This window comes from Zeus faber (assembly GCF_960531495.2).
Source record: "Zeus faber genome assembly, chromosome: 4".
Classification (NCBI taxonomy): Eukaryota; Metazoa; Chordata; class Actinopteri; order Zeiformes; family Zeidae; genus Zeus; species Zeus faber.
In genome coordinates this window covers 15,762,542-15,786,541 of record NC_137191.1, presented here as the reverse complement: position 1 = coordinate 15,786,541, position 24,000 = coordinate 15,762,542, and the positions used below count along the sequence as shown (strand labels likewise).

Sequence of the window (24,000 nt, the reverse complement as noted above, 5' to 3'; positions counted from 1 at the left end):
TTTGGAAACTACTCCACACACCGCTAAGTGCAGCCAAGGGATTTGCGCTTTACAGGTTTATTTTTCTAATAAACACCCCTACTCATCTGGCCCTTTCATTCCAGTTTAATAGTCTCTCTGAGCATCTTGTGTAGATTAACAGGAGCCTCACCTGCTTTTAACACTTGAAATAAACGTCAGACATTATGGTACAAAATATTAATGATATATTACTGCTAGAGGTGCAATTCAATTCAATTCAAAGGGTTTCATCGAAAAACATGGATACATTTCTAAAACCAATGGAAAACAGAAAATAAAAATATTACGTGAAATTGTAATGGAAAAATGTAAATGTTGCAGTCAAAAAAATATATATATATACAAATGAGTGAAGGTAGCCTTAATTCTAAATTTACATTTTTAACCATTGCTGTTAGAAGTATCTATACACATAAAACAACCACACCTAAAAAATAGACAGCTTTTGAGTTATCTGTTCATAAAATATGTAAACAGATAAGTGGAGATTTAAAAAAAATCTCTTTCTCTCTCTCTCTATCTCTTTCTATCTCTTTCTCTCTCTCTCTATCTCTATCTCTCTCTCTCTCTCTCTCTCTCTCTCTCTCTCTCTCTCGCTCTGCCTTTCACAGGTTTTTCTTGTCACACCATTTAATTAATTCTGCTCATGCAAAAAGCATGGGCAGCTGCAAACACTTTGATGGAAAAAAAGCACATTATGTTAGTAATTGAAACTATGGCACGAAATGGTGTGTGACTGGCCATCACCTCCTCTAAGTGTTTCCTCTAAGCACAGAGCAGATGGTTGTAAAATGGCTGCGCGACACTTGTTCTGGAGGACACGTATTTTTCTGAGCTTAAAACTTGAATTGCTGACATCTCTGAATCCTGGTGATAGTTGTCCATCCCCTGTGAGACCAAGGACCCGGAAAAAAAAAACTGTTTGTTTAGGTCAGCCTATGGCCCTTTGGTTTTCATTAAGTTCTCTCAACTGTGCACTCGAATGATTGGACACATCGGAGCGTTAAAACAGCGCCCAAGTTGGCACTGGCACTTACCAAGCCACCAAGAATTAAAAACACTGCTCCCTCCGAGTCATAATGAGGATCGCCCAACATGGAATATGGTGGTGGCAGAGTTGCTAAAGTTTGCAAAAACTGTGATCCTAAAGAAAAAAAACCTGCCTTTTTTGTTATCTGAATTTTTTTTTCAGTGGAAATATAATCCGGAATGTTAGAATAATTATTTTTTGATGGCTCAAAGCTGTAGACATGTTATTGTGAAATTCAGACACAGCTGTCTTGATCCACGTTCGGAAGCATTATCCTTCTTTTACTTTTTCTAAAGCTGTTTACTCCATTGTCACACAAAAATAATCTAATTAAAATCATTTGATTTTAAATGGCAGTGGCTCAGAGTGGAGAATGCTTTTCATGCTTCTACACACACACACACACACACGCACACAAGTGCGCACATACACATGCACGCATTTTGACAAACAGGCTTGAAAACTATTGTATGTTCTGATTGTAGATTCATACACTTCTGGAATTCTTTTAGGCTCAACCTGGTTTTAACAGGTAGCTGATGATTTGAAATAGGCAACCATAGGCAATGATATGTCAGCAATATTCCTCCAGACTTGAATTGCTATTTTCATTGGCAATATAAACCTAAACAATTAACAATAAAATGAAATAAACAAAAAAAAAAGCTATAAAATAATAATTAAAAAAAAACAACAAAAAAAGGCATTCAACAAGATTAACACATAACTAGGAGATAAAAAATATTTCAATTTACAATAAACCAGAAAAATAAGCCTGAAAATAATCAATGAACAATATAAAATGTGGCATGATGATAAACCTGATATGCTGTATGATAAACAATAAAATAAACCTACAAATAGAAAATGAACCAGGAAAATAAACAATATGATTGTTGAATGAATTATATGACGATGAAAAATGAAATGTTTTCGTTCTCGTCCCCAGATCACCATCACCGACCACGGCGTCCCGGCCAAATCCGCCAGCGTGCGCGTCATCGTCAAGGTGCTGGACGAGAATGACAACCGGCCTCTGTTCCTGGAGAAGATCTACAAGATCAAGCTGCCCGAGCGGGAGAGGCTCGAAAGGGAGCGCGTGCTCAGGAGGGACCCCGTGTACCGGGTCCTGGCCTCGGACCGGGACCAGGGGCCCAACGCTGAGATCTCCTACAGCATCGAGGAAGGGGACGACCACGGGAAGTTCTTCATCGAACCCAAGACCGGCCTGGTGTCCTCCAAGAAATTCTCCTCCGCCGGAGAGTACGACATCCTGACGGTGAGAATCAAACCCAGCGCTCTGTTCGCTGATGAAAGTCTGTTATTTATTTGGGTTTTTGGACATAGATAATTCTCTCAGTTTGCTATGTGTTAGTTAGTTAGTTAGTTAGTTAGATAGATAGATAGATAGATAGATAGATAGATAGATAGATAGATAGATAGATAGATAGATAGATAGATAGATAGATAGATAGATAGATAGATAGATAGATAGATAGATAGATAGATAGATAGATAGATAGATAGATAGACAGACAGACAGACAGATGGATAAAGAGACACCATATTTCATCAAATATAAACCGGTAGTCAAATTAAAACCAGGCCTGATTAATGCCGGGGACGTATTTGACTTGCTCCGTTTCCTGCTGCCGCAGAGCAGATCGCAATTGCTTCTTGGGCCAAATGCCTTGCTCTCCAGCGCTCCAAAGCAGGAAGTGCTGCGTTCAAAGGAAACTCAGGAAACTGTATTTCTCCCGTCGGCTACCACCACAAGTGCAAATTTGAGCTCTCTCTTTCTTCACCATACATGTGTTGGCATGGCATGGCACCCAGACGGAAGTTTGATTTAAAATTCATAGTAAATATGATCAAATATACGTATTAAACCGATGGAATTAGATATAAAAGCCTGCCCTGGTACCCTCTACAGTTTAAGTAAATAAACTAATACATTAGATAGATACAAAGAGAGATGGATAGATAGACGGACGGACGGATTTGGCAATATAACAATAAACCTAAAAATTAACAAAAATAAATAAACCTGATCAATAATGTGTTGATCATGCACTCTGGACGATTTGCAAATGCTGATAATGATGTGAGAGCTACGCATAGACTTTGATTGTAATAATATTATCATCCAGTGTATACAGATCTCTTGTATGATTATACTGGAGTAAAAATAACTTAGAAGGAAGAGGCTAGGGCTGTCAAACGATTCAAATAATTAATCCAGATTAATTGCATGTTGTCCTTTCACGTTACCCCCCCCCCCCCCCCCCCTCAGATCAAGGCTGTGGATAACGGGCGTCCTCAGAAATCCTCCACCTGTCGCCTGCACATCGAGTGGATTCCCAAACCGGAGGTGTCGGCCGACGCTGCGGCCCTGGCCTTCGAGGAGCCGCCGTTTTCCTTCTCAGTGATGGAGAGCGACCCCGTGGCCCACATGGTCGGGGTCATCGCCACCGAGTCGTCCGATGTCCCCGTGTGGTTCGAAATCACAGGTATTTATTTGGGTTTATTTTGCGTTCCTACACATGCATTGATGGTAAAGACACCAGTTGTTGAGCTCTTCTTCTACTAATGCTTTCAAAGTAGGATGTATTAATTCCTCGCGGCACTGATGCGGAACACAAATCTCGACGCTAATTCTTATGACTGTTTTCCAACCAAAAACCCGCAGCATGACTTCTTCTTCTTCCCTCACTGTATGGGCTCTTCCTTCCCGAATAAAAGCTTTCTTCCTTCTCCTCCCACCATCTCCTGTACCCCTCCGTTTCCTCCAGCCTAACGAGTTCGGACTAACACATCTTTTTATTCTCTTTTCTCCTGCCTCTGTCTTCTGTTTCTCCTCTCTTCTCTTTTGTTGTTTTTTTTTTCTCTTTTTTTCTTCTTCTTCCCACTCTGGAATGTTCGCTTTGCTTGGATTTTTGCAAGACGACATAGAGGATTCTGAGATGTTTTACATCCTTCAGATGGCTTGTGACCACAACTGTACAGCAGAAGGTAGCTGCTGAGTTCTCCTAAAGGCTTGTATTGTATTAGGTGTCTGTGAGTTGTGATTGTGCTGTACCACTAGATTTATGTGCCACACCAGATTTTACTTACACCCCTTAATGTCCTATATATATATATATTTATATATAAACTAAGTAACATTATAACCATCAATGTCTATGTTACATCATTATTAGCAGAGCAGTAGAAACAGGAAGTTGATGTTCTTAGACTCCTCACCCCAGTTTATTCAGTGTTAGTATTACAGTTCCCCCTGCACTTAATCAGGTGATGATGTGTCACTAAGGTCATACCCGTCTTCATCGCTTGCAAAAAATATATATATATTCTCCACAGGTGGCAATTACGACAGCCGCTTTGACGTGGGCAAGGCCAGCGGAACGCTTATTGTCGCCCGGCCCCTGGACGCCGAGCAGAAATCAAATTACAACCTGACAGTGGAAGCCACCGACGGGACACGGACTGTCAGCACCCAGGTAATTGAAAGGCTAATGAAACGCTTGTGAGCCGATGAGGGACTTGTCACAGTCTGGTTGTTCTCATGCCAAATACATGGAGCGAGGAATAATCAACGCGCAGGCGGCAGGACATACAGAATCTAGCCCTGTTGAATTAGGATTTATTACTAAGTCCACATCAGCTATCGTCTTGCTTCAAGCTCGTTTGCATGATTGACATTCGCAAATTAGCTTCAGTAAATATTTTAGATTAGTATATATAAATATATACTGTACTTATCTATATCCATAATCTATAATATATATATATATATATATAATCATAAACAAATGTATGAAAATATAAATAAAAATACAAAACAAATTCCTAACTAAGACACATATTGAAGTATTACAAGTTTCTATCAATTGTCCCGGTGCCGGTCTGCCTGTCGCTGAATGAACTTGAATTAATGAAGATAATTACAACTAATTCACTCTTACTTAACATGTCCAGCAAACTGTAAAACACACAATAGCACATTCCTGTGATTTTAATTTGATTTGCATATCGCCGAATGAAGTTTGTCGGAGTGTAATTTGTGTTTTTTTTTTGAAAGCAGACTTCAAACGGACGGTCAAACCCTGGTGTCTGTTGTCTCGCTGCAGCTGAATGTTTTTTTTTATTTTTTCTTTCTTTGGCGGGGAGCTCCATAAATCTTCCATTGTCTCATTCTTGAAGGAGGCCTAGAATGTCGAATGGTGCCGTCTAGCTAGAGGCCTTTTTTAACCATGCATTCCTTTGGCCCCCTCCACCCTCTATTCCCCCTTTATGAACCCGGGAATCCTTTCCATTTTGTCATGCTTTAGCAGATACAAAGTGCATGGGTCTGTTATAAATGGGAGGTCTCAAAGAGTGATAATAACAATAATAATAACCTTACTTTGTGTCGCACCTTTCATACACAGCATGCAACTCAAAGTGCTTTCGAATAATGGGAGGCAGTACAATAGAAACAATTAAAAAAGCAAACAAGCACAATGCATTTCACAGAGCGGAAAATTATTTTCAATCATTATTCCTCGTCTTGGAATAGTTTAGGGACCTTTTCACTGGATTCACAATCATTCCTCAGCGCACGGTAGTATAGTGATGACACAGAGGGGCTATAAGCCGTACAACATTGTTTTAGTGCAAGACGGGAGCTTGACATGGCTTTTATCATTGGATAGTTTAGGCATTCTTCAACTGACCAAAGAGAAAATTTCACTCAAAATTGAAGGTGTCGAGTCCACCCATTTACAATGGAACAACAATCGTACTCCTTTCTCACATGGCGCCCCAGCTAATGGCCACAGATGAACCGCGGTGGGCAGAGCTTTGAGGCTTTTACGTTTTGTTGAGGTTGTCATGGCTTGTCAGCAGGATTTTGAACTCATAATGCAGCCGCTCCGATGCTCCCTATCTGTAACGGACGGTCGTCTGGGTCCTAAAAGGGATGCCAGTATTCAAAACGTTTTGTCCCTTGTCCCTCAAAGGGCGGCATCAGAGAAAGTGTCGCTGGAAAGGAATCTATTTGTTGTCGCTCCCTATGAATGAGTCCTTTCATCATCTGGTTGCCGGGCCCGCGCTGAAGCACCGCTCTCACTGCTCCTGTGTAGCTTATCTACGGACACGTCGCACCTTCAGCTTCATCTAAGAACCTGCCAAGCGCTCTCTGAGTACCTATTGTCAATGCCACAATTACCCTTCTCTTCCGCCCCTGAATTAAAATGTCTTCCCAGCAGTCCTGCCAACAGAAATACTCCTCCAAAAAAGCCCCTGAACAGCACTGCGCCGCGCTGACATTTCCAGTCAAAATTAATGACGCTCAAAGGTTAGCCCGGTCAAAAAGGTATATAAATATCCGCATCCTCAGTTTTTTCTTCTTCTGTGTCTGCATTCTTTGACAACATGAACTTGTGTCCGGAAGAAAAGAGACGGGATAATGTAGTTAGTTAGCCGCGGCGTCAACAAGCATTCAAAGGCACATTCTTCCTCCGCACGTCGCTCTTCATTATGGTGAAGGCTACTGTTGGGTCCCCATCGCAGGCCACCCCCGCTAATCTGTGTAGCCCTCACTCTCCTCTGCGTGCGGATCAAACGCGGCATTATGAACTTTATTAAAATTCCGGTTCGGTAAGTCAAGAGGTTTATTCGTCCCATACATATACATACTTTCATACATATATGCAGTGAAAGTCAGTCTTTCACTGTCGGTTATGACTCAGTAGGACCTGAGGGATGGGCGCAGATTGGTGACTTTATACGTCCCCACCGGTCTAACTTACCTGTAGTACAGCTTTACTAGAAGCTAACGCAGCGACGCCAACTGAAACCATTCTGGATTTCAGTTCTGGTTAGGTATGTAATTTAACCAACTCGTTTTGACTCTGTTGTTCTATGCATTACTCAGTGCCGCCGAGAGTGCATTTTCCAAAACCGTGTGAAAGCCAAATTGTGTTTGAATAAGGCGGGGTTCTGCTTGTTTAGAACACGTTGGCCAGAGCGGGTCAGTTTATTTACTTGCATTTCACGGTAGGTTACTGTGATTCCTACATCATTGATTGATTTATTTTTTCATCAGACAGATAGAGCTGCCCAGTGTACGGTATATGAGAGTTATTGCTCATTATTGCAGCGCTCCATTTGAAGAGGTGTGCGTTCAGAAACCTGGAGTCCATTTGGCCGTGATGCATTCTGGGATGTAATTTTCCAGCCGTGCGTCTGATTTGCCCATTAGAGATAACGGCGGTTAACAACGACACTATTGTCTTGGTCTCCAACATCTGGTTTTCACAAATCACCCTCTGCTTTCCATTTGGCCCATGATTGCACCTTATCATCTGCTCAAGGTTACTGGGATTCCGCCGCTGTCGATGGAAGGTTGACTCCTTTGTGTTTCTAGGCTAATTGTTATTATTAATTTATTATTTGTTATTCAAAATGTATTATTATTATTGGCCCTATACTACTTTTAATACTACTAATCATAATGATAATAATTATCATTATCATTATTGATAATAATCAGTCGGGCATTTGAGTAACTCACAGTCAGTTACTTAAAAGAAAGCATCATAACTTGCTTCAAGCTTAAAAATATATATATTCTTGGAAAAACCAAGAACCTTTACCTCAAAGCCAAGCCATAAATATTAATTTTGTGATTTTGAGCTCCTAGATTTTTTTCCTTCTAACCAAATTAGTGGCACTCAATGATCCAAAGGTAGCATGAGAGATAGTTTCACTTGTAAGTAAACTTGAGAAACTTTTTTTTTTCCCTTCTGTCTGCTTGTTTGTTGTGTTGTGTTTTGTTTTGTCCTTTCAATCAAACACTGCATATTTTCTGGGTAATAGGTGCACAGAGGATTAGATTTACTCCATTAAGCCCATGCAGAGCACCTCGTGGAAGCACAAACTTTGACTTATCTGTTCCTCAAATCAAAGTCATATGGAGCGTGCTCCGCCAGACGGCCTGGCCTATTTTCTTCCGTCTTTGGAATGTATGCTTTTTACTTTTTTTCTTTCTCCCTTTGTTCTCCCTCGCTCTCCCCCAAGCCCTTTCTCATTCTCTCCATCTCCAATACTTTTTTCAAAAAGCTCTACATATTTCGGGGGCCAGGCATGCACTGGATTACGATTGTTCTGTTTTGGGCTGGAATACGGCACAAACAAGCCGAACACTGGACCTCTGTGAGTGGCGGCCATGTTAATCCTGCTTTTGGGAACATGTAGCAGCGCTCGGTGCCAACGTCCTGCTGGCGCCCAGAACCTGCCACCTGGCGGGGGCGGGGGCGGGGGAGGGCTTCCTGAAATGAAAAGCTCCCGAGCGTCCGGTGTGTCTGATACAACACACGCAAGGTGTTGGTTAACACAGAACGGAGGGTTTGGAAAGGCTTTGTTTAGATGGAAGAAAGATGCATAACGTTCTATCCACTTCACTCCGGACCTGTTGGGGCAATCTGGATTATGCAATAGCCTAAGAGGATACAAGGTAACCGCAACAAAAACAACAATGTAATAAAACAACAAAATGCACGCTTCCCTGTCCATCTAAGACTGTTAATATAACAAATACAAATATGCATAAAATACAAGTAGCCAATGGAGGAGTAATCTCGTGCTGTAATCTCAATGTGGATTACGACAATTAGAAATATAAATTAGAAAAAATATTTGTTAAAATACACACACCAGAATCAGTTTATTCTGCCAAGTACATTTCCATATATATGGGATTTGTCACGGTGAAGATTTGTGCAATTTTTATACAGACAATTATCATTAAAAAGCTGAACAGTCCGATTTTTTTTTTTAAATGGCCAAAAATACAGAACAGAAATAGACAAATATAAAAAATACACTGAATTTACTAAGTGTGATTCTGTGTGGGCTCACGGTTCCGTATGTATCACGGTTTGGGGGCCACGGTAACGGTACGGTTTTGGTATCTTAATATTTAAGAAGTTTTTGTTTTTTTCATTTAAAAAGTTCAAAGGTGTAAAAAATGTTTTTATCGTAGTGTATATAGTGTTCAAGTTCATTGGTAGGTTGTTATAATTAGTATAAACTGATTGGAGGGGGGGTGTCCATGATAGTGGGTAATTCAAATATAAATTTTCATTAATATTTATTTATTTATATATATCAAATTTTAGAAACGTGTCACGATAAAAAAATAATAAAACCAGTACTATAAATAGTTATTTTCAGTTATTAACAGGTATAAACAGTATTTTTCACCCATAAATAATAATAGTTAAATAACTTATTGAAATAAAACATCACAGTCGGAGCAGTGCGTGTGTGCCTTCGCTTTGTGAACCTGACGTGACAGTGGGTGCGCTCCTTTTCAGTCAGGGCACCTCCCGATGAGGGAGGAGCATAGGCTGTTACATGGACGGGGAAACATTTGCCGGCAAACACAACATAAAAGTGTAAAAACCTGACCAAAAAAAGGACGGCTCATCACCCAGCGAGACTCGGTTCCCTTTGTTCATACAAAGGAGCCGTTCAAAAGAACCGGCTCGTTCGTGAACGGCATGGTGACGAGAAGTCCGGAATAAAGAGGGACACGGCCATCCCAGGGGGTTATTTTACGACTGGACCTTGATTGATTGCAGTCTTTACAAAAACCTTTCTATGTAGTTTTATCTCGTGTTTCTGTTGAATAGGCTGCGTAGCAGCGCACAATTGACAAAAAAATAGACCTCTTGCGCAAAAATAGAAAAATGCTGCGCGGCTCCGCACGACTGACATGGCCAATGGAGCTGCAAAAGTGGATTTAATCGGAAGCAGCCCTTGCGGCACACCGCGCCCGTATGCTGCACCAACACGTCCAGTGGACTTCTACCGGGATACCGCGGTTCACTTGTGCATATTGAACCGTTGGGGCGTACTGAACGGTTTGATAACATACTGTGTACCATTGCATCCCTAGTGTAGGTATATAGGGTATAAAATATTACTTTGTACTTAAAAAATGTAATATATTAAAAAACAGTGAATAATCCCATTATTGTCCAATATATTGTAAATAAAATGGAGCAACTGTCAAACTATAAAAACATACAATCAGCGCTTTTTGGAGAATATATATGGAAATTTCGACAAAACAATTAGCATTAGTTTTGGTCATTATTTTTAAGTCTTAGTTCGAGTCGCCCTGCTGTGATGCCGCAGTTGGGCGGCTGGTGGAACACTGATGGAGCACTGCTGGATATTCATATTCATATTGCAATGGCCACAAGATGAAGGCGTCTCTGCGAGGGATCAGCTGATCCCTGTGAGGGGACGTAGCATTCCGACATGAGCACCTCATACCCAAGATCTGAGCCAACATGGCCGCCTGGGCACGCAGCCCTGCCTCCCCTCCCCTCCCCTCCTTCCTCCACCACCGGCAGCATGACATGCACCATCCTGGCCCTGCAGGACAACCTCAAACTGCTGGGCTACAATCTGCTCCTGGGCTCCCGGTCCCTGTTCATTCTATCAAAGAGCCTCTCATACTGTCACACCCTGTCTCTCATCTTCTCTCACTTTGTCTATTTCCCTCCCTCCCTTTCTCGTGTCCTAAGGTCACTCACCAATCTGATCGTTGTCCGTGTTCTTCTAAATCCCATTTCCCATATCTTGTGTTTTTTTCGTTTTTCTCCCATTTATTTTTTGGCCAAACTGGCCTTTGCGGGCTTTGCTTTCTCTCGTTTCCCCTTTTTCTTTCTCTTTTTGCCTCATGTCACTCGCTCACTCTCTGTTGTGTGTGTCTCCCTCCTAAACTAGTCTTCGGCATTCCCAGAGGACGGTATCTACAAAGGCTAAAGAGTTCTCTACACCAACATGTCTGCTGCAGTCAGGCTTGATCATGTAGCTTTCAGAGGGTGTGGGGGTGAAGTTCCTTTGAAGTGCCGCACCGCAGCCTTCTTTCGAAAGGGGAATGTGCTTTTAGTCTGCAGTGTTGGTGGGATGGGACGGAAAGAAGGGATGTAGCGCGTAGCAGGAAGAGAAAATATGACCTTTGCATTCCATCCCAAACCAAAGCAAATCCTACGTGGTGAATGGCTGTGGATCCCGGTGACCAGGTTGAGTCCCGGTTCTGTTTGCTGACGGCATTATCAGCTCTTCGCACCTTATGAATGGCTCCCTTTTCACGAGGCGTGTTATCTGGAGCGGGCCAGATTGAGACGCATGGGCCAAGCTCTTTGTGGAGAAGCTGTGGGGACCGGTGTGTAGATGTGCAGAGTAGCGCAAACACAGAACACACATATTCTTAACAGAAACGAGTGTCTGCCTGTGGTGTGTGTGTGTGTGTGTGTGTATAGTAGTTTGATGTCTGTGTGTAAGGTCGATTGCAAGCCCTCAGGGACCCTGTGCAATGTGATGTCTGGCATGACATAAGAAGAGATGTTTGGAAGAAGATAGACAGTTGGAGGCCTGCGGGTGCCCCTCGATATGCATAAAGTCATACAAGCCCCAGAAGTCTACATTTGCACGCTTCCTAAGGGCTCTCATTCCTCTAGAATGGAGGTTTAAAAAAAACAAAAGCCCTTTTTTTTTTGGAATTAGCGGTGTGACATGGCTCACTCATGGCCATATGACTGGCGGCGCGCTGCCAACTCACAACTTTGACGGTTAGCATGTTTTCATAGCTCCCCCTGCTAGATGGCATCTGTGAGCCCTGCCAGCGTTGCCAACATCACAGCACACAACAGATTGTAAATGTTATCACGCCTGTCATGTCGGGTCTATATTTGTCTCCGAAGTAGGCTAACGGTGCTCCACAAGAGGTCCAAACCCTAGCGGATAGCTCTGATGTCAAAAGGGATCTGGCAAACACTGGTCAACTGTCACCAGAATAGACCCCCTCCCCTTCTTCAGTAGCTCCAGCTCAGCTCTGGTCGTTCCCATGCGGCACGCCCCCCCCCCTGGTGTCTGGTATGCAGGTATCTAATCTGGCCTGATCCTTTTGTTCCCCATGTTTGGCTTCGCTAGGAGCCCCTCACCAGTCTGGGACCCGGAGCTGGCATTCCAGCCGCTCTTCATAATCCTCTGTCGGAAGTCCAGTAGACGAATGGCTAGTGTTGATAAAACAAGACCCCAGTGGAATTTTACAGTTTGGAGGGTGTGTGAGTCTTTGCTGTGATAAAAAAAATTAAAAAAAATTATAATAATAATAAATCCAAAGCCACATGGTTGAACTTGTCTTTGTGCTGTCCAAATGCGAAAATATAGAATATGTAGGGATGCTATATGCCTGCAAACATTTAGTTAGGCTACAACACAATATGCTTCATAATTAGGCTCATTCCAGTCTGCACTTTATACAGTATTGAAGTACTTTCTCATTGAAAATACACTTAGATGTTACACTCATAGAGATGAGTCCACTTCTGCATCTCTACAGCGACCATACGTGGCTCTCAATTTTATCGGAATGGGTTAGAGTAAAATGGATTTCTTGTTTTTATTGTTAGCACTGGCGAGTGACCATGCATTTAAGGTATTGCTTTTGCCATTATATATATATATTGATCTGGTATATATCAATACAATGTTGCTTATTATTAGAGAGAGTGTTTGGGAAGTTTAGATACAGAGAGTATGAATGAGAGAACAGGAAGAATAGTAAGGTCAGAAGAAAATACCAATACCTTTATCATTTGAAAGGTAACATTTCATGCATAGCACACTTTGTAATAGCTTTAGTCACTTAGTTATGTTTGCTCTAATTTGTTGTAATGCTATGTTGCCAAGCATTTCATGTCAGAGTATTTATATGTTAACATAGATAGAGCGATAGATAGATAGATAGATAGACAGACAGATGGACAGACAGGCAGACGGACAGACAGACAGATAGATGCTCTCATCGGGGGAAGTATGTAGACAATGACATTGGGGTCCAAATCAAAGAATGGCAAAATACAGAATGTGTCTTTGAGTTTTCATTTGTTTCCTAATTTTCTACCATGCTGCCATGGCACAAATTTAGGAAATTGCTTTTTCGCTGCTTCAACCCACTCCGAATTTGTTGACTTGTTTTCTTTTTTTATATTGGATATGGTTTGGTCTATTAAGACCAATCATCTTGTTATTCTCTGGAAGCCAAATACAAATAACTATTGTTTGTAGTAGAGTGGCAGCAGCTTGAAATCTTTGGAAACATAGGGTTAAGGGTTACAAATTTTGTTTTCCTACATGTGAATGATTACTTTTGTTTTTGTCTTTTGTTTCATGGTCCTAATAGGTGCTCATCCGGGTCATTGACACCAACAACCACAGGCCCCAGTTCTCTGAGCCCCGCTACGAGGTGAACGTTCCGGAGGACACCGCTGGGGACACCGAGGTCCTGCAGATCAGCGCTGTGGACCTGGACGAGAAGAACAAGATGACCTTCACGCTCGTGAGCAGCACTGACCCTTTCAGTCTGAAGAAGTTCCGTCTGGACCCAGGAACCGGGGTCCTGTACACCGCCGAGAGGCTGGACCACGAGACCATGCGGCGCCACACCCTCACCGTTATGGTAAAAAATATATAAATGAATGCTTCAAGGTCACGTGCTACTCCGCGTTTTTCGTTCAAATAAGTCAGACGGACAGAATTTCACATTTGCAAATAAATTGGCTCATTGCTGTGAACCACACAGCAGTTAAGTCCCGTGATATTTTACTGCCAGATGTGTAATCGAGATGCTCTGATTAATCATTTATTGGCGAGATGTTTGCAAACATTCCTATGGTTCCTCATTTGGAGACTGACTTAACATCTGTCAGGTGTTGGTGATCTGTTTATGCCTTTTGAGCCTGTTATTCCTCTCTGCCTCATCTCTTTGACTCTCTCCGTCTTAACAACCTTCTTCTGTAGGTGCGTGACCAGGACATCCCAGTCAAGAGGAACCTGGTACGAGTCATTGTCAATGTGGAGGACACGAATGACAACGCTCCCTGGTTTGTGGGTTCACCCTACTCCGGCCGTGTGTTTGAGTCTGCGGCCATCGGCTCGGCTGTGCTTCAAGTCACAGCTCTGGACAAAGACAAAGGCCAGAACGCCGAGATTGTCTACAGCATTGAATCAGGTGATGCAGCGAACTCGACGTTTGAGCACATTTCTTTGTCACATACTCTTTGTTCGTGAGCGAAGGCTTTTATTTGAGAAATACTTAAAATAGACAATAAAATATGCTTCAGTCATATTGAGTTCTACTGTCGACAGACCGTGTTTGTGAATGGCATGCTTTACAGTGTAGGAGTAGGTTGTGAACTTTGTCAGAGAATCTCTAAATGTGTGGGAGTCCAGCAGATTCCGCCTCAGAATTTCCCACCATTGTTTTCTCTGCCAATAAGCTGTGTCATGGTAGAGAAGTGCAAACAATTATTAGCCAGGCTCTTTGTTCGAAGATTCATTTTTGAGATAGTTAAGATGCTCAAATTGTTAGTCATATTAAACACTTTAGATGGCTTAGAACATAGAACCACTTTAGCATGAATTGATGCACATCTTAAGATATTGTGAGTGACTTATTTATAATCAATGGCCAAAGAGCTTTAAAAGCATTACCTTAGTCTAATAACCATGTTCTTTTTTCAATAGTTTTACATTCATCATTATGGCAGGGTAGTTACAATTTGTTTTAAAAGAGCGTACTAATTGTTTTTTTTGTTTTGTTTTTTTTGTAACAGGAAATGTGGCAAACTCATTTGCTATTGATCCATTCCTGGGAACAATTACAGTAGCCAAGGAACTTGACAGAAACAACAAGAACCAATTTGAACTAATGGTAAAGGCATCTGATAAAGGAATGTCTCCACTGTCCACTACAGCCACTGTGCAGATATTGGTCACAGTATCTGACAACGCTGCCCCCAAATTCACTGAAAAGGAGTTTTCTGCAGAGGTCAGTGAATCGGCCCATCCTGGAAGCTTTGTAAGCTTGGTCACAGCCATCAGTCAATCATCTGTTTTCTATCAGATCAGAGCTGGCAACATTGATGGCGCATTTGACATAAACCCAAATTCTGGAGTGGTTGTGATCCAGAGAGCTTTGGATTATGAAACCATGTCAGAATACAAGCTCATTATACAAGCCACAAACATGGCAGGGCTTGCCAGCAACACCACTCTGCTGATTCATCTTAAGGATGAGAACGACAATGCCCCCGTCTTTCTGCAGAGGGAATTCACCGGCATGGTCAGTGAATTGGCGGCCATTAACAGCATTGTTTTGACCCTTGAGAGCACTCCCTTGGTCATCCGTGCCACCGATGCCGACTGCGACCGCAATTCGATGCTCGTCTATCAGATTGTGGAGCCATTTGCCCATAACTATTTTGCCATTGATTCCAGCACAGGAGCTGTCCGCACCATAACCAATTTGGATTATGAACAAAGGAGTTTTTTCCATTTTACGGTCCAGGTGCATGACCTCGGAATGCCACGTCTCTTTGCTGAGACGGCAGCTAATGTCACCATTCAAGTCATCGATGTGAATGACTGCTCGCCACTTTTCAGCCAAGAACTGTATGAGGCAAGTGTCATAGTGCCAACATACAAAGGTGTAGAGGTCATAAAAGTCAATGCAAATGACTCAGACTCGTACTCAAAGCTGCTCTTCACTATCTCGGAGGGTAACATTGGAGATAAATTTGAGATGGATCCAACTAAGGGCATTATCTCTATTCAAAATGTCACACAGTTGAGAAGCCGGTACGAACTGAAAGTAAGGGTTTCAGACGGCAGATTTACCAATACTGCTACTGTCAAAATAAATGTCAGGGAAAACAAGGAAAGCCGGCTTAAATTCACCAGGGAGTCATACAGGGCCTACGTTCAGGAGAATTCATCCGACAAAAAAACACTCGCGGTCATTGCTGCAGTGGGAAACCAGGTTAACGAGCCATTGTTTTACTCGATCCTGAACCCGGATAAGAGGTTTGAAATGAGCCGTACCTCGGGAGTTCTCTCAACCACCGGAATCCCGTTTGATCGCGAGGCGCAGAACACCTTTGACATCGTGGTGGAGGTCACCGGAGAGGACCGAACTTCAGATGTGGCCCATGTTCTTGTGACGGTGACAGTGGAAGATGAGAACGACAACGCACCCATGTTTGTGAACCTGCCGTATCACGCCCTGGTCCAAATGGATGCCGGAGAGGGACAGGTCATCCGACAGGTCACTGCGGTGGACAAGGACACCGGTCCAAATGCGGATATCTACTATCACCTTAAGGAACACCAGGAGCACTTCCAAATCAGTCCTTCTGGAGAAATCTCCCTGAAAAAGACCTTTGACAAAGACTCATTGGGTACAGATTTTGCCATTGTTGTTGTCGCGAAAGATAGTGGAAATCCAGTTCTCTCAGTGGAAGTGGAAGTGCCCATAACTGTTGTGAACAAGGCAATGCCTGTGTTTGAGAAGCCTTTCTACAGTATTGAAATCCCTGAAAACATCCCGATCCACACACCAGTGGTACATGTGCAGGCTAGCGACTCTGAAGGCCCTCGTGTAGTGTACACCATCTCTGAAGGAGACCCCTTCAAACAGTTTTCCGTTGATTTCAACACAGGAGTTATGCATGTTGTTCAACCTTTGGATTTTGAGACACATCCAGCCTACAGGTTAAGTGTAAGAGCCACAGACTCTCTAAATGGGGCCTACTCTGAGGTGTTTGTCGATATCATACTTGAAGATGTGAATGATAATGCTCCTGTGTTCCTTTCAAGTTTCTACAATGGCAGTATTTCTGAAGCTTCGGTCATTGGAACATCAGTTTTGCAAGTGAGTGCCAGGGATTCTGACACTGGTAACAACAAAGACGTCTTTTATCACTTGGTTGAGGAAAAGGGAAAGAGTTCAGATTACTTCAGTATTGACCGCAACACGGGAATCATCTCGACGGCACGGGTGCTCGATCACGAAGAAACCCCTCAACGCAAATTGACGGTTCGTGTCATGGATGGAGGAATTCCAGCCCTCTCAAGCGATGTCCCTGTGACCATAGACGTCATTGACCTGAATGACAACGCTCCGGTCTTTACAGAGAATGTTTATGAAGCTACAGTAAGTGAATTAGCACCACGCGGTCACTTCATCACCCAAATCCAGGCGTCGGACGCTGATAGCTCCGACTCTGAGAAGTTGACATTCTCTATTATTTCTGGAAACGAAGACCAAACCTTTGCTATGGACAAAATCACCGGTGCTGTCACCATCTCTAACCACCGTAGACCACATATGCAGCCTCGGTACAACCTCAACGTGTCAGTATCAGACGGTGTTTTCAGAAGCTCAGCTTCAGTCAAAGTGACAGTCATGGGGGCAAACTTTCATAACCCCACCTTCCCTCAGGTGGACTATGTGGTGGAGCTTGTTGAAAACTCAGCAATTGGAACCTTAGTAGTAGAAGCAAAAGCAACTGATGATGATGAAGGCATTTATGGGAAGATAACATACCATATCGTTAACGATTTTGCAAAAGACAAGTTTTCGGTGACTGAAAACGGAGAGATTTTTACACTTGAGAGCCTGGATCGTGAGAATGCCATTGAAAGGGTTATTCCCATTTCTCTCATAGCACAAGATGGTGGTGGAAAAGCAGGGTTTTGTGTCATCAATGTCATTCTAACAGATGTCAACGACAATGCTCCACAATTCAGGTCAGCGGAATACAAAGCAACGATTGCGTCAGACGTCCCGAGGGGAACGTCTGTAGTCAAAATTGCTGCTTCAGACATGGACGAGGGAAGCAACGCTGACATTACTTATGCAATTAAGGCAGATGTTAACAGCGTGGAGGAGAACTTTGAAATCCACCCTACCTCAGGGGTCATTGTCACCAAAGAGAGCCTCATTGGACTTGAAAATGAACTTTATGCGTTCTACGTTAAAGCAAACGATGCAGGGAATCCACCGATGCAATCCTTTGTCCAGGTTTACATCAGGATTGTCGCCCCAGAAGTACCAGTACCCAAATTTGTTGAACCACACTACCGCTTCACAATTGCTGAAGATCTGCCCATTGGCACCGAGATTGATGTAATTCAGGCAGAAAGCAAACAGCCCGTCGTTTACAGCCTGGTAACAGGAAACACGGCCGAAAGCAATAGGGATGATGTATTTGTTGTTGACCGCGACACCGGGACCTTGAAGCTCGAGAAAACCCTCGATCATGAGGCTACTAAATGGTACCAGCTCACACTGCTAGCCCAGGGCAAACACGACAACTACGAAGTCGTTGCATCTGTGTACATCAACATCCAAGTCAAAGACGTTAACGACAACAAGCCCGTCTTTGAGTCAGACCCTTACAAGGCAGTCATCGTGGAGAACCTTCCCGGCGGGACGTCTGTGATCCAAGTCAGAGCTACTGACCAGGACTCTGGCACCAACGGCCAAGTCATTTACAGCCTCCATCCCAAGCAGGCTTCTCAGGAGATCGCAGAGCTGTTTGCCATCAACAGCGAGTCTGGATGGGTGACCACGCTGAAGGAGCTGGACCGCGAAAATATCAACGAATATACAATTGGCGTCCTAGCCACAGACAGAGGTGACAAGACCCAACATATCACCGGCACAAAGGTGGTGGTAACAGTTGCGGATGTGAATGACAACCCACCACGCTTCACCGCGGAGATCTACAAGGGGACCGTCAGCGAGGATGACCCCCCGCCGAGCGGCGTCATTGCTATTCTGAGCACCACCGACGCTGACTCAGAGGACATCAATAAACAAGTCAATTACTTCATTACAGGTGGGTGTTTATTTTGTATAAATAAATCAGATAATTCAAAGAAAATAAGGAGAGCAGGGTTAAACATTCAGTTCTGCGAACACTTCAATAGATAAAGCTTACACGAGGATAGATTGTTAACACCACGAAACAAAAAAGACAATAATGACAATAAAATGTGGTCTCTGAAACATTATGCAGTTGCTTAATTCATGAGAGGCCCTTCAGTCATTGCCTAATCCACCAACACTCAAGGCAAATATTTAGGTCATTGAAATGCAGAAGTGAATGCTTTGAAATTGATTGGGTCAAAATACTTCCTCTGGTGCTAATTAGCAAGCGCAAACAACTATGCCAAGTTTAACAACTAGAGACATCATGAATAATTCTCATGTATATGTCCTGTTTTTTTGACACCTTGTGCTGCTGAGACGTATTCATTCATTCAAATGGAAAACTTTTTTATAATGTCAGTAATGGAGAATAGCATAGACAGTAAATACAGGCACAGATAAGGAATTTACTTCACTCTAGTGGTGAAGATACACCACGTAGTACTTGTTGTATGGCGTCGTAAGCCCTCCCATTCATTATGTATTGGAGATGAATCACTGTTATACCGTCCTTGAGGAAAACACAGTCCCAGGAGTCAACTCAACGCAAATGAAAACATTAGTCGCATCTCAACAGCCAATTACACCCAGGGGGAACGGGGCTGAACTGCAACCCAAAAACCAGGAGGTGAATGTCTTAACGTTACGGATATCACGTAACGTTTTACGATAGAAAGTTTACAGCGTACACATTAGTGAAGGAAATAAAGCTATTAACAGCTCATAGAAATGCAAGAACTGCCTCTACTTTGTATTGGAAGGGAATTGTTGATGACGGGGTCCTAGCCCACGATGCAACATTCTGCAGTTTGACACAGTGTGAGTGGCGCGTCTTCATAGTAACTCACGCGGGATCCTCCTCATTACTAAACTTCTGGCATGCAGACTCAGGATCGGCTAGAAAGAAATTATTACCATACCCCTTTTGTCACTCCCAATTATCTTGAAAACGAGTCCCTGTTGTTGCTTGCCATCCTAAAAACGGTGCTGTTTCCTTAAACCCCCGGCCAGGTGGGGACCCACTGGGACAATTTGCTATCGAGCACATCCAGAATGAGTGGAAGGTCTCTGTCAGGAAGCCCTTGGACCGTGAGGAGAAGGACAATTACCTCCTAAACATCACCGCTACTGATGGCATTTTCGCTGCCAGAGCGGTTGTCGAGGTCAAGGTCCTGGACGCCAATGACAACAGCCCCGTATGCGATAAGGTACGGCCGACACGACCTTTTTATCAGCTGTTGGGATCGCATACCGAATTGTTCATTAAGCACTTTAAATGAAGGCAGTGAAAGTACAATTATCTCCAGGCAGTTTCCCATGCTCTCTTCTTAACATGAAAAACATTAACTACCGTTTTCTGTCCTCACCCCCAGTCCCTTTACAGCGAGAGGGTTCCGGAGGACTCCCCCGCTGGCAGGCTCATCTTGCAAGTCTCTGCCACGGATGCTGACATCCGCTCAAACGCCCTAATCTCCTTTGAGCTCCATGGAGCCGGAGCCGAGTTGTTCACCATCGACTCCGATTCAGGTGTGTGTGTGTGTTTGTGTGTGTGTGCGATAACTAAAAAAAACATGTTTTGAGACATGCCTTGTTGAATTCACATTTTCTGCACCAGGACAAAGCAAACGCAGGGTGACTTTTTCCAGGTCCCAATTAATGTCATTAAGCACCATTACGAATCGGGATATTTGGAAAGAGGGTTTTTGGACTTGGATTTTGGGAATTTTGTGAGCCTTCTAGCTTAAAGAAAATAAAATAAAAATAAAGAAATGATGATAAAGAAATTACATATATATATAAATGTTTTTATTTTTTATTTGTATTATAAGCGATCCCACCCCCACATTATTTTGGAATGATTTAGTAAAAACTGTATGTTTTATCATCGGCCCAAGGCGCACATGCGCAAATGACATTTCGCATAGGTCACATGATAGCATTGCAGTCTAGTGATTGGTCACCAACCATGTCCTCGCCAAGATGGCAGTGCGCGCAGATGGGATGGACGTCAGACTTTCATATATGTCATGGATCCAGCAGACAATCTGAATAAAGTGTATTCGGGGCAGTTCAAGCATGGCGTCGTTCGAGTTTCATCCAGATCCCTTCAGTATTGTGAATGGAGTTTGTCATCATGTCATCATGTCAATGACTGCCTCACCAAGATGGCGCCACCACGCACAGACATAAATACTTGCACGCATGCGCAAGTTGACAGAGTACACAGATCACATGATAGCTCTGCAGTCCTTGTTCTTGCAAAAAACCTGTGGGTGTAATATAACTGACCCTCCTGTTTGGACGTTATTTATGTGTAGTCTTCAGAAGACTGAATTCATGTGAAGAAAGTCCTATTTTGATTCAAAGATTAGAGTTTATTTATTTATGGGTTTATAAAAAAAATGTATTATTGTGTTGGCTGTTCTCTGTTGATTTACAAAGTGAAATAAAATTATTGTGTTCCCCAAAATGGATAAATAATCATAATAAATAATCGTAATCACAATATTCAGTAAAATAATTGTGATACTCATTTCAGCCATAATCATGTGGCCCTCCTTCAGAAGATAACCGCTGTTATCCACAAACACTGCCCGATCATAGAATTACACTGTAATCATTATTATTATGTGGGACAGTGGCTCCTGGGGCGCTGTTGGCACTGCGCTCCGGTGAATTATCTCCCGGTCAGGGGCCTTTCTGTGTGGAGTTTGCATGTTCTCCCCGTGCTCACATGGGTCTCCTCCAACATACAAAAGGACCCAAATTAAAAACAAGCAGAACCCCTCCCTGTCCTCTCCCACACCACGACATGGATCCACCACCTGGAATTGGGCCCCGGGCGCCGACAAAGTGAAGGCTGCCCACTGCGCCTGGCGTCCTTCCTCCTGTGATGGGAGAAATGCCGAGGCTGAATTTCTCCATCCACCTCTCCCTGCGTGTCTTTGTGGTCATGACCGCTCCCTGCATGCGTGTGTTGAGTGCGGTGCATCTGTGAGACGACTAATAAATGATTCTTGATTCTTGAACCACACCGGAACAAAACACACCGGAACAGAGAAGCAACACACGCTCTTCAATTGAACTTAAACGAAGGGCCCACTACCCTGGACCCCACGTATGGCTGCCTGCAGCTATATGTATTATTATTTTTATAGTAAAAGACTCATAGTGGCACAGAAACTGGGGGTGCCTCACTGTGTATGTACTGCATTGTGAGTTTCCCTGGTTCTGGCATAAAAACCCTTTCTTGAGGCCGTTTTTTTCTTTGTTTTTTCAAACCAAGACATGGGAGCAGCCTGTGATAATGAAAGGAAGAAAAAAAATAAAAAATAAAGAACAACTAAGAATAAAAAAAAATCCAATCCCTCCTCCCTGTCGTTGTCGCTGCTGGTATACAAACGGAAAGTGAGGCAGCAGAAAGCGCTGTAGCACACGGCCGCTTCATTTAAAAGCTTCAGTACAGACACTTTGATTTGCTCGCTGGGATTTCTTTCTCCTTCCTTCCTTCCTTCCTTCCTTCCGTCCTTCCTTCCTTCCTGAGTTTCTGTCTTTCTTTTTCCTGCTGACAAGTGGGATTATTCCATGTGAGAACCGTTTTCCAGAGAGGCCGCCTCCAGTTCCCTGGATGCATCCAAACTGCTTTCTAGCCACCAAATCCTCTGCTTTCCCCCCTCCACCACACAGAGTATCTCATGGGTTCTTCTCCTCCTCCTCCTTCAATCACTTATTCATCACCCCCTCTCCTCTCTTGAAAGCCATTAGTGGTTTGGATGGGCTTTCTACGAAGGGGGTTAGTGATGGCACACCAGAACACATATTGACTTCTCTAAAACACTCACACTTAACAGCCCACAGTCTATAGTATATTGTGATGTACTATAGACTACTATATATAGTAGGAGATATATTTTAATCCACCTGAGTTGTAGTTGTTAAACAATGAATGATAAAAAGTCATTTTGGAGTCATTTGATTTAGTTGATTACTATGTTTTTAATCACAGAAGTTTCCTGACAATGACATAAATCAGGCTTTTATTCATTTATGAAATATTTCACAAATATATATATATATATATATATATATATATATATATAAATATATCTTTAAAATATTTAATAGACACCTGAATTTTCCCACGAGATTAAGTGATGTTTTAATAATCTCAAAACTAGGGCTGTAAAAATTTAGGGGATAATAATGCATTAGCGCAATTTTTTTTTTTGTTTTTTTTTTGAAAGGTTAAAAAAACGGGAAAATATTAAAAGAGGAGGACAGCGGGAGAGAAGGGTAAAATACAGGAGAATCGGGAGGGTTGACAGGTGTGTGCGCTTATGCACGCACCATGGGCAGATAGACAGATTCTGTCGGACAGAGCATACGATCGATAAGCAACAGCCCTGAAAACGACACATTGATTGATTGACACACATACAAACCAATCAGTGTTGAATTGAGACGCGTGGTGGGTTGTTCGTGTTTTTTCATTGTGTTAGGAAGATGAACACGATAAACGTCTATGTAAGCACTGAAAACAAGTACAATAATATTGTTATCATTTTAATTGTGAAAACCGGGACAATTTGGTCGTGAACATTTTTGATATTTGTTGGGCTTGAGTTTGCCATGTTATGATTTGAGCATTTTTTTACGTTAAATCCAGTACATTTCAGGACCGTATTCGTCATTGTTTTGGGTTGTTAATTGGTTTCAGATCAACATACATTTTCACAAAGCAAGCATATTCGTCCACTCCCATATTGATAAGAGTATAAAACACTTGTAAATATAACTTTAAAGTACATTTTGAACAGATGAAAACATGTGCGATTAATTAGCGATTAATCGCGAATAAATATTTGAATCGATTGACAGCCCTAAGGTAAACGAGTTACTAAACACCAACAGAATGGAAACCTAAATAGTTTCGACTAAAAGTTTAGACTAAAAAGATGGCTGAGTTGTACATGATATCTTATTCATCCATATTATTATAGTATTTATGTTATATTCCATCCCTCCCGTCCCCAGGGGAGCTGAAGACCCTGCAGGCGCTGGACCGGGAGCAGCAGGCCGAGCACCGGTTCCGGGTGCGCGCGGTGGACGG

At 42.7% G+C, this 24,000-nt stretch overlaps 1 protein-coding gene across 2 annotated transcripts in view; it reads left to right on the top strand.

Annotated features, from left to right (window-relative positions):
- Nucleotides 1–24,000, top strand: part of fat1a (FAT atypical cadherin 1a) — a gene marked incomplete at its 5' end in the record, with an annotated part of 90,013 nt that overhangs the window by 38,968 nt on the left and 27,045 nt on the right. For both annotated transcript variants that reach the window (XM_079999222.1, XM_079999221.1), the window contains 9 exons: nt 2,001–2,330; nt 3,345–3,561; nt 4,412–4,551; nt 13,299–13,574; nt 13,916–14,126; nt 14,731–18,798; nt 19,902–20,098; nt 20,264–20,417; nt 23,925–24,000. The exon at nt 23,925–24,000 is cut by the window's right edge and continues 158 nt beyond it. In XM_079999222.1, coding sequence (XP_079855348.1) covers nt 2,001–2,330; nt 3,345–3,561; nt 4,412–4,551; nt 13,299–13,574; nt 13,916–14,126; nt 14,731–18,798; nt 19,902–20,098; nt 20,264–20,417; nt 23,925–24,000 — 5,669 coding nt within the window. The remainder of the gene's footprint in view (nt 1–2,000; nt 2,331–3,344; nt 3,562–4,411; nt 4,552–13,298; nt 13,575–13,915; nt 14,127–14,730; nt 18,799–19,901; nt 20,099–20,263; nt 20,418–23,924) is intronic.